This window comes from Adiantum capillus-veneris, chromosome 11 (genome assembly GCF_014529385.1).
Source record: "Adiantum capillus-veneris isolate H3 chromosome 11, ASM1452938v2, whole genome shotgun sequence".
In the NCBI taxonomy this organism is placed as follows: domain Eukaryota; kingdom Viridiplantae; phylum Streptophyta; class Polypodiopsida; order Polypodiales; family Pteridaceae; genus Adiantum; species Adiantum capillus-veneris.
This window is the reverse complement of record NC_140941.1, coordinates 107,774,976-107,789,123: the sequence shown is the minus strand read 5'-3', so window position 1 is coordinate 107,789,123 and position 14,148 is coordinate 107,774,976. Positions and strand designations below refer to the sequence as shown.

Genomic DNA, 14,148 nt, shown 5'->3' with positions numbered 1-14,148 from the left:
GGGGAGTGCTCAACGGCGCTGTTTGTTGTGTCTTGTAACATGCATATGTAAGCATTTGTGTTGCATTGTGATATGCCAATTACTGAATATCCCTAATTGGATGAGATTGCCTGGGTATGTAATTTTAGTGCATCAAGACACTCGTGGAAGATCAGTACGGTCTGGGTGTGATGGCTAATTTTACTACGCCGAAATATCAAGAGTTCCGATTTGGACAAAAGGAGAAGCTAACTCCTTGATCAAAAGAGCAGAAAGGAGAAGCTAACTCCTTGATCAAAACAGCCAAAAGGAGAAGCTAACTCCTTGATCAAAAGAGCAAAAAGGAGAAGCTAACTCCTTGATCAAAAGAGCAGAAAGAAGAAGCTAACTCCTTGATCAAAACAGCCGATAGGAGCAGCTAACTCCTTGATCAAAAGAGCAGAAAGGAGAAGCTAACTCCTTAATAAAAAGAGCAAACTAATTGTCCCTCGGAATGTCCCTCGGAATGACCCTCGGAAATTTTTGAGCTAACTTGAGTTGTTTTGCAGATATGCTGTAATCGCGGACGATTACTCTCTTTCAAGAAGGGGAGATGTAACAAACTGCTGACGTGTCAAAGCCTAAAGAATGGAGCCAACTTACAGATGATGTGGGCTGCTCGAGAGCAGAAACCCTAACCCTAATTTCTGCTAGAAACCCCCTAACTGTTGAAACTCTAATTTTAGAAACCCTAACCCTAAAACCTGCAAACCCTAATTCTAGAAACCCTAATTCTAGAAACCCTAAGAAGAACAAGCAACAGAAGAAGAAGTCCTACCAACTTATGGGGACCCCGTCCGATGGGGCCCCAAGTGACATAAAGGCATTAGAAACAAAGCAGAACACACTCAAAAGACTTTGCACATCAAAATATGATGATGTGGCACCTGTACAGACGTCCCGGAATTCGCAGCGGATTTTTAGGGAAATCCCCAAATTTTAGGAAAGTGATTTTTTGGGGTCAGCTTTTCATATTTGATGCTTTTAGGCTTTGGGCCTTTAAATATGAGCCTTGGGGGCCCTCTCTGGCACTTTTTAGCGCGCAGATTGCAGAGCAGGTGCTCCTCGGCTGTTATACTTTGTGAATCGGCAATAATATAAAGAAATACCGAAAGGGGAGCCAAGGTTTGGGGCCAATACTCTCTGGGGTGGAATTCCGCCACTCCATGTCGCGTGTCGTCTCTCTCTCTTTCAGTTCAGTTGTTATTGAAGTGCTAAAAGTTTGTTCAGTCTGTTCTTTGCTATTGGCACGTGGTGCCCGTCTTGTGACAATTTGTCATGTGATGTCCTGTGATGTGACTGTTGATTTGTACAAGTACTAGATGTGTCGTGTCTAGTGCGTCGGTATTAACAGTCAGTGTCTACTAAGACAATTTATGGCCTCTGTCTATTTTGCAGGCATAATCAAGGGCGATTACAATTCTTTCAAGAGGGGGGTATGTTACAAATTAATGACGTGGCAGTTATGTCCAGACACACACACACGCTGACAATCTGGCAGACTGATGACGTGGCAAACTGTTCGGAATTTGCGCTGGCATGCTGACGTGGCAGACAGTACGGATTTCCGTATTTTGCGCTCACAGCTGCTAACGTGGCAGGTTGTACGGAGTTTCCCCAAATCACGTTGGCTGATTTCAATGGCAGATTTTGAGCTAGTTGCTTTTGAGAGATTATTGCTTTTGATTTACATCTTTTGGGGCTCTGCTTTTAGCATCCCTTGTAATGTTTATAAGTGACCCAAGGGTGCTCACTCGGCAGAGCATCTTACGCAGAGTCTGAGAGCGAACACCCACGGGCAGTTGTACTTTGCTCAAAGATTTAATATAAAAGAAATACCAAAAGGGGCGCCAATCTTTGGGGCCAATACGTCTGGGCACGGAACTCCGCCAGGCCATGTCGACTCTCTCTCTCTCTCTCTCTCTCTCTCTCTCTCTCTCTCTCTCTCTCTCTCTCTCTCTCTCTCTCTCTCTCTCTCTCTCCATTGAAGTTCAGTGATTATGAGATTTCTGTTTGTGTGTTGCTATTGATTTCTCACTTGGAATGTTCAAGCCGGTTACGATGTGAATGTGATGCGAACGTTCAGTGCCTGTCGTCTTTGTGCAAGTGTTGGATATGTGTAATCTAGTCCATCGGTACTTAAGAGTTAGTGTCCAATGAACTAGTTTCTGCCCTATGTTTGTTTTTGCAGGGAATATGTCACAAATTGATGATGTGGCATGGCCTAATGGGCAAGACCCGACCGAGGGGCCTAAACCCTAATGGAAGAAGCAAAAGAAGTATTCACCAACTTGTAGGTTCTAGTCGAGTGGTCTAAAAGGGGGTTGAGGTAATAAAGCAAGGACCCCAAACTACGTAGAGGTTGATGACGTGGCAGCTGTATGGAATTCCGTGATTTGTGTTGATAACGTGGCAGCTATATGGATTTCCGCGACTTACGTTGAGGCTTTTGGGAGCCAGCTTTTCATGTAATTGCTTTTGGCCAGGGGCTTTTATAAGTGTGTATTGGGCCTCACTTCTACTTAAATTTGGTTTAGGAGCACTGAGAGGAGGAGGATCCTCCAACATTGTACCTTGTAAAGCATAATAATAAAGAAATACTGAGAGGGGGCGCCAGTCTTTGGGGCCAATGCATCTAGGCGTGGAACTCTACCATGTTATGTCGACTCTCTCTCTCTCAGCCCCCACCCCCCACCCCCCACCCCCAAGTTTTGCTCAGTTATTTGTAGTTTCTTGCGTGTGTTTGCAATATATCTTTGGTTTGGAGTGTCCAAGTCTATTACACCTGTCTCACATGTCCACATCAGATTTGTCACGCATGCCAAAGTTTGCATAAGGGATACATCCATTTACCTACCTCTCTCTCTCTCTCTCTCTCTCTCTCTCTCTCTCTCTCTCTCTCAATAGACCTGTCTCACATGTCCACATCAGATTTTTCACGCATGCAAAAGTTTGCGTAAGGGATACATCCATTTAAGTACGTCTCTCTCTCTCTCTCTCTCTCTCTCTCTCTCTCTCACCTTCTTGCTCCTCAGAAGCGTTGTTGGCCACTTGAGGCAGGGTCTCAGTCTGCTGAGGAGGTTCATTTTTCTTGGCCCGCTTGGTGGGCCTTTTAGGAGTCGAGGAGGAAGCGATGGATTGCGCCCACGAGTAGACTGATTGGAGATCTCGTTTTTGCATTACTGTGTCCAGCCAGCCGTGTCTTGCGTGCCTTGTCACTCGAATTACTTCACGAAAAGTTTTAAGTGGGCTACAAGAAGGAAAATAAAATTCACTTTCCATTTTTGTACTGTATAGAGCACCCAAATCTTAGTTTTGATATTTTTTCCCACGAAACCAAAAGATTCTGTTGGTTTAGCTCTTCAAAATTGAAAAGAAATCAGTTGCTATTTATATTATAATAGTAAGTTTCTATTATTGTTATAATAGAAACTTTGACTTTTGGGGCACGATAAAGAGCTGGAGTGAAAAGCCAAGTAGCGAGGCAGGAGGCAAGGCGGACAAAGACAGGGTTGGTCGCTCGCCCAGGACTCTCTCTCTCTCTCTCTCTCTCTCTCTCTCTCTCTCTCTCTCTCTCTGTGGCTTGTGTCAGCTTGTCTCCTCCTGCGATTGCTGCATAGAGGTACAGTGAGCGGCTACTTGATATGTGCAGCAATGAGAGTGGGAGTGTCGCAATTGCACCTCCTCGTTGTGGCGAGCAGCTTAGGGTCTCTCTCTCTCTCTCTCTCTCTCTCTCTCTCTCTCTCTCTCTCTCTCTCTCTCTCTCTCTCTCTCTCTCTCTCTCTCTCTCTCAGGTCGCAAACCCTAACGCCTCAGGCTGTCCTCCCTTGGGCGAGGGGCAACCCTATGGGAGGGCTTCTGAACCTAGCCCTGCCCTACACAATCCTAAAGACGAACCAACAAGGCCTCGCTCCATCTCTGCATCAGGCCTTCGGCAACGTGCCATGGTGCAGGCGTTCTCCTGCTTCGCAACCCGCCCGGGCTTGCTCACACAGTGAGAGGCTCTCAATACCAGATTCTGCCCTCTACAGAGCTCCCTTTTCATCCTTATCTTTGCCAGCTGCTGTTGCTGCAGCAACATGACAGAATGCATACATGGGGCATGCTCACACAGTGAGAGGCTCTCAACATAAGGCCAGTATAACCAGTTGCTCTGCTCGCGAGGCCTCATTTGACGACTCCGATTTGAAAAACCACAAGAATAGCGTCCCACGGGTTACAGAGAGCCGAACTTCTAGGGTTTTTACACTGTTCACACAGCACTTAAAGATTTACCCATCGAGTCATGTCTTCCTTAAACACGCCGACCCCCAGCACACGCAAGAATTTTCTTGTTGTGGCAGCTGCACTCAGGAAGGATCCCGCCGTTCTCCAAGACGCGAGGATCACAGCCCTCGAGGCTCAGATCCAAGCACTTGTTTTGGAGAATGATGCACTCAAACAACACTTGAATAAGCTTGAGGATGTGGCAAAGGAGAACACAACTCTACTTGCAAAAAAACACGAAGTCAAAGCTTCTCTCAATGAGACTGTCAAGGCGGCTCAACAAGAAGCAAATCCGGCAGTGCATAAGAAGATTGACAGCAAAATCCAAGCAGCCTTACAAGAATGCCGGCTACAAGATTCCCTTGCCCTCAAGATCAAAATTGGAGGACTCTCTTCACCATGGTGCACCGAGGAGGACACCCTCGAAGAAGATTACCAAGCTTAATGACACTCTTCAACCAATCAACATCGAGCCCGACACTGTCTCTTGGATCAACAACACGCATAGGCATATACCACCTGGCCAATGTATCCTCACTTTCAAAAACAAAGAAGAACGGACAAGGATGCTACGCCAATCCTACCACCTTAAGGGGACAAAGCTTTGGATTTCCGAGGAATTGACTACAAACCAACTCAAGCTTACAACAAGCGAGCTCAAAAAGATGCATGACACACGTAAACAAGGTAAATGGGTAGTCTACCGTGGTAGTAAAGCCATCATTCAGGAGTTTCGAACTCCCAAGCCAGCTCCCTCTCCACTTGACCCCCATTAGGTTTTTGTTCTTGATCTTATTCTTTTTTCCTTCCCCCTTGATGGACCCTCAGTCCCTAACTGATATGTATCCAGCGCCTTCACTCCAAAAGAACAAATGTAATGTTTTGTTTTTGGTCCCATAGGTCATATCTGAACTTCGTGGACAATAATTCATCTCTCTCTCTCTCTCTCTCTCTCTCTCTCTCTCTCTCTCTCTCTCTCTCCCCCGTCTCTGCAGCCATGAAGTCAACCTTCTGAAAATGCCACATCGGTTACTTTTTTTATAAAGGTTGCTAACCTATACTTACTAACCTTATCGTCTGTATTGAGCACCCAAAACTTAGTTTTGATATTTGTTCCCTAATAAAACCAAAATATTCCGTTGGTTTAGCTCTTCAAAATTGGAAAAAAATCAGTTGTTATTTATAAATAGTAAGTTTTTACTATTGTTATAATAGAAACTTTGACTTTTGGGGCATGATGAAGAGCTGGAGTGAAAAGCCAAGCAACGAGGCAGGAGGCAAGGCGGACAAAGACAGGGTCGGTCGCTCGCCCAGGACTCTCTCTCTCTCTCTCTCTCTCTCTCTCTCTCTCTCATGCACTGCTACCTCTGATAGCCAATGAGCTACTCACCTTGTGCGTGCGACTGCGCGCTTCAATGAGGCCAAGGGTCCTCTCTCTCTCTCTCTCTCTCTCTCTCTCTCTCTCTCTCTCTCTCTCTCTCTCTCTCTCGCGTGCGCACACCATCTTTGGGGTGAAGCTCTCGCCTCCTCCATCTCTGCAGCCATGAAGTCAACCTTCTCAAAATGCCACGTCAGTGGCTTTTTGATAAAGGTTGATAACCTATACTTGCTAACCTTATCGTCTGGTATGTCTAATCACAGCTTCCACTTTTTTAATATTTTGATATATTGTATAGGCTAAGGCCCTTCATGTTCTTAAACTATGCAAACTTTTGTATTCTTGCAAAAGTCTTTTGAACGCACCCTCTCCTCCTTTATTACCTTTATTTGGAGAGTGTGGATCTTGAAACCCACCGTTGGAGGCCCTCTTAACCTTGATTGCTTCACTGTTGAAATGGTGGGAGCTAAAAAAGCAAAGTGGTGTTGGACCTTTCACCCCATATCATCGATTATTTTCAAGGCTTCATAGCATCTCTCCTCGAAGCTTTTGCCAGAAGCTCTACGCAACACAGATAAGATTTGGCATTAATGGATGTGTGAAGGAGAAAATTTGCACATTCTAATTTTTAAAGCTAGAGGGAGATGCATCTCGCACATACACTTGAATGCTTGTTGTATGTATGGTGTGTAGCTGGCACCATTTTCCACACTTATAGTAATAACGTAGAGAATGTGCTCTTGCTCCGCCACTGTTATCCCCTCCAGTGTTGTAGGGGGGACTTATGCTTTCTTTCCAACAATGTTGGAGGAGATTTTTATTATAACAAGTGATAATCATGAGGCTTGCTATATTAGACGCATGAATAAAACAAAAATAACGCAAAAAGTAAATTGAGATTACTTGAATAAATGAGAGCATAAAGACCAATCAATAGTATAGAGCTACATAACACCAATCTACATAGTCTCTAACTGCATAACACCTCATGTATGCATATGTAACTACATTAAAAAATATTTTGGCTCGCAGGTAGCAAGCTACTGCTTGGAGGAGATACCAAGTGCAAACCTTGAGGAAGCCACACCATGATTTGAATCAACGCTTGCCAAAAACATTTTTCCTAACCAAAGAAAATAAGCGCGTCTTTAAAACTCTTCAGGGGTCAAAAGTTGAAGCATTTGTCGGCATGTACGTTGTAAAACTTGTAAAATCCTTTCAGTCTTCTTCAAGGCCATCTCGAGATCCAACCTGGATCTTGTAAATTTAGCTGGTTACAAACCTTGTACAGTGTATGTCGTAAACTTGTAAATTCTTTTCGATTTTCTTTAAGGCCATCTCGAGATCCAACTGAGATCTTGTAAATTTAGTTGGTTACAAATACACTAAACCTCTTTTTTGGAGAGCTCTGATCTAGTTGTGACACAGCTACAATGTCGAGCCACCACTTTACCTCTACCAGCCTCATTTCCATTCACATCAAGCCCTACACCCAGCCCCGTTTGGGTCATTGCCTCCACTCTGTCTGCATCATTTGCACCATTGTGTCACTTCCAAGCTACCACAGTACGATGATGGTCTCTATGGCTTGGCCACTTCAACTATAGTATGTGACTCATGTGAGATGCTAAAGAGAGGGGAAATGATGGGATTGTTGGTATCTCAAAGGGTGCTATGAAAGAGTTAAAAATTGAGCACACAGAAAGTTTCCTTAGATCAAATTAAATGAGCATTGGATTCGGGATCCAAACCCACTACCACTTCATATATTCAAACTATGTGGTGCTTTGCTATATTATTTTGTAGGCTTTGGTTTTCTTATATTCATGATTCGTAGTGTGCTTTGCTATTCAAGTTCCTCATATAGATGTATGCCACAAAAACGTGCACTTCATCGTCATCACCATACGCTTGTGCGAGCTAACCTACAATCACATCCTCCTCATCAATTTGCTTCCATGTGAGCATGGAGAATGCACTTATCTACAAGTACATAGCTTGTGATGGTTGCAAGAAACCATGGAATTCTCTCTCTCTCTCTCTCTCTCTCTCTCTCTCTCTCTCTCTCTCTCTCTCTCTCTCTCTCTCTCTCTCTCTCTCTCTCTCTCTCTCTCTCTCTCTCTCTCTCGCGCGTGCGCGAGGAGTTGTGCAACAAAAGGATGATGCCTTGTTTTGACGATTACAGATCATCGTTGTATGAGTTCCAAAATTCAAAGGTAGCCTTAAAGTCCTTGGTCTTGTTTCCACGATCGTAACAAAGATTGCTTCCTAGAAGAAAGTCCGAGCCTCTACATCAAAGCTCTAATGTCTCCCTTGAAAACACCAATTTCCAGTACACACAAGAGCTTTCTTGCAGTGGCAGCTGCACCGAGGAAGAATTCTACTACTTGCCAATGCAAGGATCATAGCCCTAGAGGCTCACATCTTAGAACTTGTCGCGGAGAATGCTAAACTCAAGCAATGCTTGAGTAATCTTGAGGATGCGAAGATAAAGGAGAGTCAAACTCTGCTTACAAAAGTGCACTACGTTGAAGCCTCTTTTGTGAAGATGGCCCAACAAGAAAACCAGGAGGCAGCACACATGGAGATCAATAGCAAGATACAAGAATTTTGGCTACAAGAATCTCTTAGCCTCAAAGTTAGGATCGGGGGGCTCCACTCACAATGATGCACCTAGGAGGACACCCTCGAAGAAACAATCACCAAGCTCAATGACATTCTTCAACCAAGTAACTTCAAGCCCAAGTCTATCTCTTGTATCAACGACACGCATAGGTGAGTGCCATTCAAGGACAAGGAAGAGCGGAGGAGGTTGCTAAGCCAATCCTACCACTTCAAGGGGAAAAAGATTTGGATCGTCAAAGAATCAACCACAAATCAACTGAAGATTAACGCAAGTGAACTGAAGAAGATGCACGAAGTCCATACACAAGGTAAATGGGCAGTCTATCGAGGTGATAAATCCATTATTCAGGAGTTTTGAACTCCCAAGCCGGCTCCCCCCTCATTTGACCCCTCTTGGGTTTTCTTCTTGTTCTTTTCCTCTAGCTTCTTGATGGACCCTAACTGATATGTTTTGTTGATGGCCTCACTTTGAAGGAATGGATGTAATGTCTTTTTTTGGTCCCATGGGTCATATTTGACCTCAATGGACGATAAATCAATCAATCTATCTACCTATCTATCTCTCCATGATACCTAACTCCAGCCACTCTCTCTCTCTCTCTCTCTCTCTCTCTCTCTCTCTCTCTCTCTCTCTCTCTCTCTCTCTCTCTCACACACACACACACACACACACACACACACACACACACACACACACAACATAGGCCGAGGAAGTACACATAATGGTGCAAATGTACAACCACTACCTTTTGAAGTCCTTCACGCGCAAAAGCGGTCACCTAGTTAGTGTGATAGATAGGGATCGTGATTCAATGTCTTTAGAGGAGTGCATGGTAGGTGGCTAATTATCGTGCTTGCAGGAGGTAGAGTTATCCAATCACAAAGGCAATTGAAGGAAGGCAGAGTGAAAAAAAACATCAATTAGCTCAATTCCCTACAATATTTGAAGGGAAGGAGGAGTAGACTGGGAGGGGCAACATTGTCTCACCAGCAAGAAAGAGTATTGTGATAGTAAAGCTTTGTTGGCGAAGGGTTTTCAATGTGCAAACGCTCATTACATGTCGATTTGTAGCTTCTTCAAGTACTTAAGCTATAGTGGCTTGCATTTGTGGTGTCTTCCTCCCCATGACTCCAGCACCACGATGACCCCATACACAATATCCTCGGCGTCCATTGATCCTTTAGTTGTATAGCTTGTGTCTCATTTCTAATTGATCAAATATTGTACATTGTACATTGCCATTGTAAGTGTAATTCACCCATCTGGTAGTGGTGATGGAGCTAGAGCAACACATCAACACGTTTGGAAACTTGAAAATGGTTCACTATCATGCTTATGAGAACAATGGCATTGAGGCAAGGTTGGAAGAGGCAGCCGGCCAGGGCATCAAATTAGTGGTCATGCGCAACAGCAATGGTGGGCTAACGGACAACATGATATCACGACACCCCATATCTTCAAGATCACGATAGAGATCTCTTCATTGCTTCTATTTGGGATTCCTATCCCACCCAACGAATGAAATAAATGACCACTACTTTTAGGGCGCACCGATCAAAAACTAATCAATTTTTTAAAAATATAAAATCTATTTTTAAGTTAATCTCCCCATTTTCATTAGCAAAAAGGGGAGGCATCACTAAGGCCTTACCCCTTTGGAGCATGCCAAAAATATTGCAAAATTGCACAAGGAAGAAGTCAATATTGTTGATTTTATGCAAGCTTGTGATTAATTAGATTGTCATACCGTGGTGTACTCTCCATGTGTCTCTTCACTAGACATCCCAAAAGTTCCTCAATTTTTGTCAATTTCATCTACAATCATTCAATAAATACAATGTAAAATCAGTATTTCAATGCGTACATGGTGGAATCTAATGTAATTAAGTACTTTTGAGATCACATAGAAGAAATTAAATACAAAGTATAAGTGTACCTTTGGTATAGGCCGTATACATTAAAGCACAATCTTGGACGCATCGGCTCCTAAACCTTCCTCTCATTTGGTGGAATCTAATGTAAGTACTTTTGAGATCACATAGAGGAAATTAAATACAAAATATAAGTGTACCTTTGGTATACGCCGTATACATTAAAGCACAATCTTGGACACATCGGCTCCTAAACCTTGCTCTCATTGTTCCACCACCTGGCCACTAGGATGCGCTTAGATGATGTAGCCCTTCAAAGCACAAGCTTGGATGGATTGACTCCTAAACCTCCAGTCACTTTTACACCACCTTGCTACTAGTTAGTCTTCATACCTCTTCTCCTCACCTATAAAGTTAATGTTAGTTATTAAGCTAATCTTAGTATTTTTTACGTCAACTAAAATCTAGTTCTCATGGACTACTCTAACCAGGTCATTTTTTAGCCTATAAATGGGAAGACTGTGTCTTTGCTCTTGAATTGACAACTTTGATGGCTTTCCACTTCAGCATGTCCTACGCAAAGAATCCTATGCCATAAATTTCCTTAGCTCTCAAAAGTGAACCATCTAGATTGCTTACGATTTTTATAGGTGACACGTCAATGGAGTACCTTTTTTGGCCTCTTAAGAAGGCTGGTTCATCCTAATTGAGCTCAATTCCAAGCTCCTCTTTAGAACCTTAGTCTTGATACAAGAGTCCAAATCCACCAGCTTATCTTCCCATATCTGAGGTGAATTGATCGTCCTCTTTAGTGGTCACCTACAAGAGCCATGACACCAACGATGCAAGAACACACAGACATCAACGATCATATTCTCAAGAAAAACCTAGTTGGGGAAAAGAAGTTCACAGTTACAGAGATTAATGATGACTACAAAGACAGATGGGACACGAAAACTGAACATCACGACAAGCACAAACACTGGGAGAGAAACTAGATCATAATGATAAACCCATATGCTAAAAAAGAGAGTCGGATCATTATGTGAAATCTAGGTATGGGGAGAGGTCTAATGATCTGAAAATATCATTCCCCACTTTCAAAGGAAGCTGAAGAGATGACCCAAGTGTCCACATTCATGCGCTCAAGCATTATGCTGATCTAAAGGACATAGATGAAGATGAATGGGCAGATGGGGAAGTTTACTTAGATGGGTATATATGCAACCAATTGCCCCTATTTTATTCATCATCACTTAGGTTGATTGGTTTAGGAAACTCTCTCTCTCTCTCTCTCTCTCTCTTTCTCTCTCTCTCTCTCTCTCTCTCTCTCTCTCTCTCTCTCTTACTCTCCTTGGTCTCTATGCTTTCGCATCATCACCTTTGACATGGTATCAGAGCCTTGGCATTGAGAACAGTCGCTATCATTGCTAGCATTATACCCCCACCTCTGCCTCAAAACGTTGGCTACCGGAGCCCTTAGAGTTTTCCTTGTTGCCTCTCACTTGTGCATCATTGAGCTAGCGTTGTCGCTAGCATTTTAAAATGCCTAGCGTTTGTGAGAGCTTTGACCAAAAATTATTGGAGCCATGTGTGCAAAGTGTGTGATGCGACTTGGAGATTGTGCAATTGCCCATTGGAGTGCGAGAAGGATTCCCAACTTCTAGATCTTGCAACTTCAGTATGCCACCCCCTTGCTCGAGCACCAACAACAAATTGACTGGCAATAACTACATCCATTGGAACTTGATTATGCAACTCTGGTTCTCCCAAAAAGGCTTAAGGGACATAGTTGAGGGCTTGAAGCCCTATCCTATGAGGGATTCCAACAACAAGTACACCCACCTTCAAGATGAAGAGTATCAAAAATTGTGTGTCGATTGGGATGCTTGTAATGCAAAGGCAATGTTGGCCATTGCAGAATCTCTTTTAAAGGAAATTTCTCTAGCCATTTAGGCTTTGAAGACTAGCAATAATATGTGGTTCAAGCTCATTGGAATGTCTAATTAAGATTCTACAATGCGAGCAGTGACCCTTCTTGGATAGTTATTTGCCATTGAGTTCCATACAATCATTGTTATTAAGACTAAATTTATCCATGATCAACTACTGGCTATGAAAAGTGCACTGACCAATACTTAGTTAACTGCTTTGGTTCTCACGAAGTTGCATGAGGTGTATGAAACGGTGTCTAGGACATTTCTGTTAGGATTTGTGCCTTGAGCACACCTCCTCATGGGAGACATCTCTTGCACACTATGACTAGATACATTGAACCTGTGACTGTCCACTTTTGGCTAGCTTTATTACATGCTTGTATACACTACCTTTTGACCCTTGGCTCCTCCAAGTACACCCCATATGAATATCCACGAGCTAGCTAGCTGATTTACACCTCTAGAAGTTGCCCAACACATCACAAGATGTCACAAAGATGCCCTTTGGTCTGCTATATTAAAGAGCCCCTCTTGTATTCACAATTTGGTTGGAATCAATCAATCCTAGTATTCTACTTTGCATCTCTCTATTGGTTATGCTTAATTGCTCATTATTTATTTCTTGTGGTGTGTGTTATTAGTGCTAAGCACCTACATTATGCGCACACCATGAATCCTACACACACACACACACACACACACACACACACACACACCGACACCCACCCACCATAGACACTTACTCAACAAGTGTTGTCAGAGCCTAATAAGGGCTACCATTTCCTACCTTCATTAGATAATGGTTGTGTGTGTATGTAGGTGCATAATCCTCTATGCTAGATCATCGAAGCTTCCCCCTTATGCTTATGATGATTTCTAATTAATGTCCTTGCATTACATCTAGATTTGCATAATAAAAGAATTGATTTTCCCTCATTTGAGCCTTGAAAAATTGTGCCCACTCATGTTTATTATCAATTGTGTGTGTTTGTAGATTTTCTCAAGGTCTTTCCAACGAGCTATAGCATCCTCATTTGATAAAGTATAGCAATATCGTTTTCACTTCAACCATGTGAGGATCAAGCTTCTCCTTACATTTTTTATGAGACTTTGGTCTCTAATTAATATCAGCTCAAAGCTCATAATTGAAGAGGTTTTTATGTGTGTGCAATGGAATCTCTAAAAGCTTTCATTTTGAGCCCTTGAGCATGTAATTTGGTTGAGATTTGAGCTTCTTATAAACTACTGCAATAAGTTCATATCTTGCAAGAGTGCCACATTCGATAACGAAACGAAAAGGGTGCCTTGGCTAAGGGGAATCGCTCTATATTTGGACTCTCAAGGTCGTGAGGTCAATCACATTGCCTATTTTGACTGAGGCCTTGGTGGCAGACTTCAAATTTGCGCTCAACTCCATTTGAACGAGTTTTGGGTCCGCAAGAAGGTTTTCACACGCCATCTCCCCCTTTGCCTTAGAGTCGGATGCCACATCCATCAAATTTCACTCAATTTATTTTTTGGGTCCACTTGCAGGTGTTCCCACGTGTCCTCCCCTCACCTAGTTGTTTTGCACCGCCCTCTCAAGGGGTCTTTCCCACAATCGTTGAGCCCTGTGCCAATAGAGGGACTTTCCCACAGCCTCTTATTCTCGGTAGCACACCAACCTCAAAGCCTCCAAACGGGCTCATTTCCACAAGAATTTGTAGGTAGAAAGTAGCTTCTGGGCACTAGACAAAGCTACCAAAATTTGACTCAACTACCCAAGTGCCATCATTAGGTAAAGTTTGTGTGTATAATCTATCATGACAATTCCTTGTAAACACACAAATCTAGCTATTTGTGTACCATGGACATGCCATTTGTGAAAGAGTTAGATATTTCCATTGAAAATATGATAAGACCTCTCTTGTCCGCATTCATTACTAGCATGATGATTGATATGTATGCCATGCCTACACCACATGCATCAACACAAACAACTGGCTTGGATAGCTCCAATTTGAGGGGAGGAGATGACAACAAAAATGAAGAACATAAAGACCAAGAAGAAGA

General features: G+C 43.1%; 1 protein-coding gene across 2 annotated transcripts in view; it reads right to left on the bottom strand.

Annotated features, from left to right (window-relative positions):
- The window catches only part of LOC147447803 (Serine/Threonine-kinase), an 87,952-nt gene extending 84,707 nt beyond the window's left edge, over window positions 1-3,245 (bottom strand). The window contains exon 1 of one of the 2 annotated variants that reach the window (XM_086523513.1): window positions 3,039-3,245. In XM_086523513.1, the coding sequence (XP_086379639.1) occupies window positions 3,039-3,198 (160 nt within the window). In that variant the 5' untranslated portion in view covers window positions 3,199-3,245. The remainder of the gene's footprint in view (window positions 1-3,038) is intronic. The other variant, XM_086523512.1, reaches the window with a different exon arrangement.
- Window positions 3,246-14,148: the final 10,903 nt, after the last annotated feature.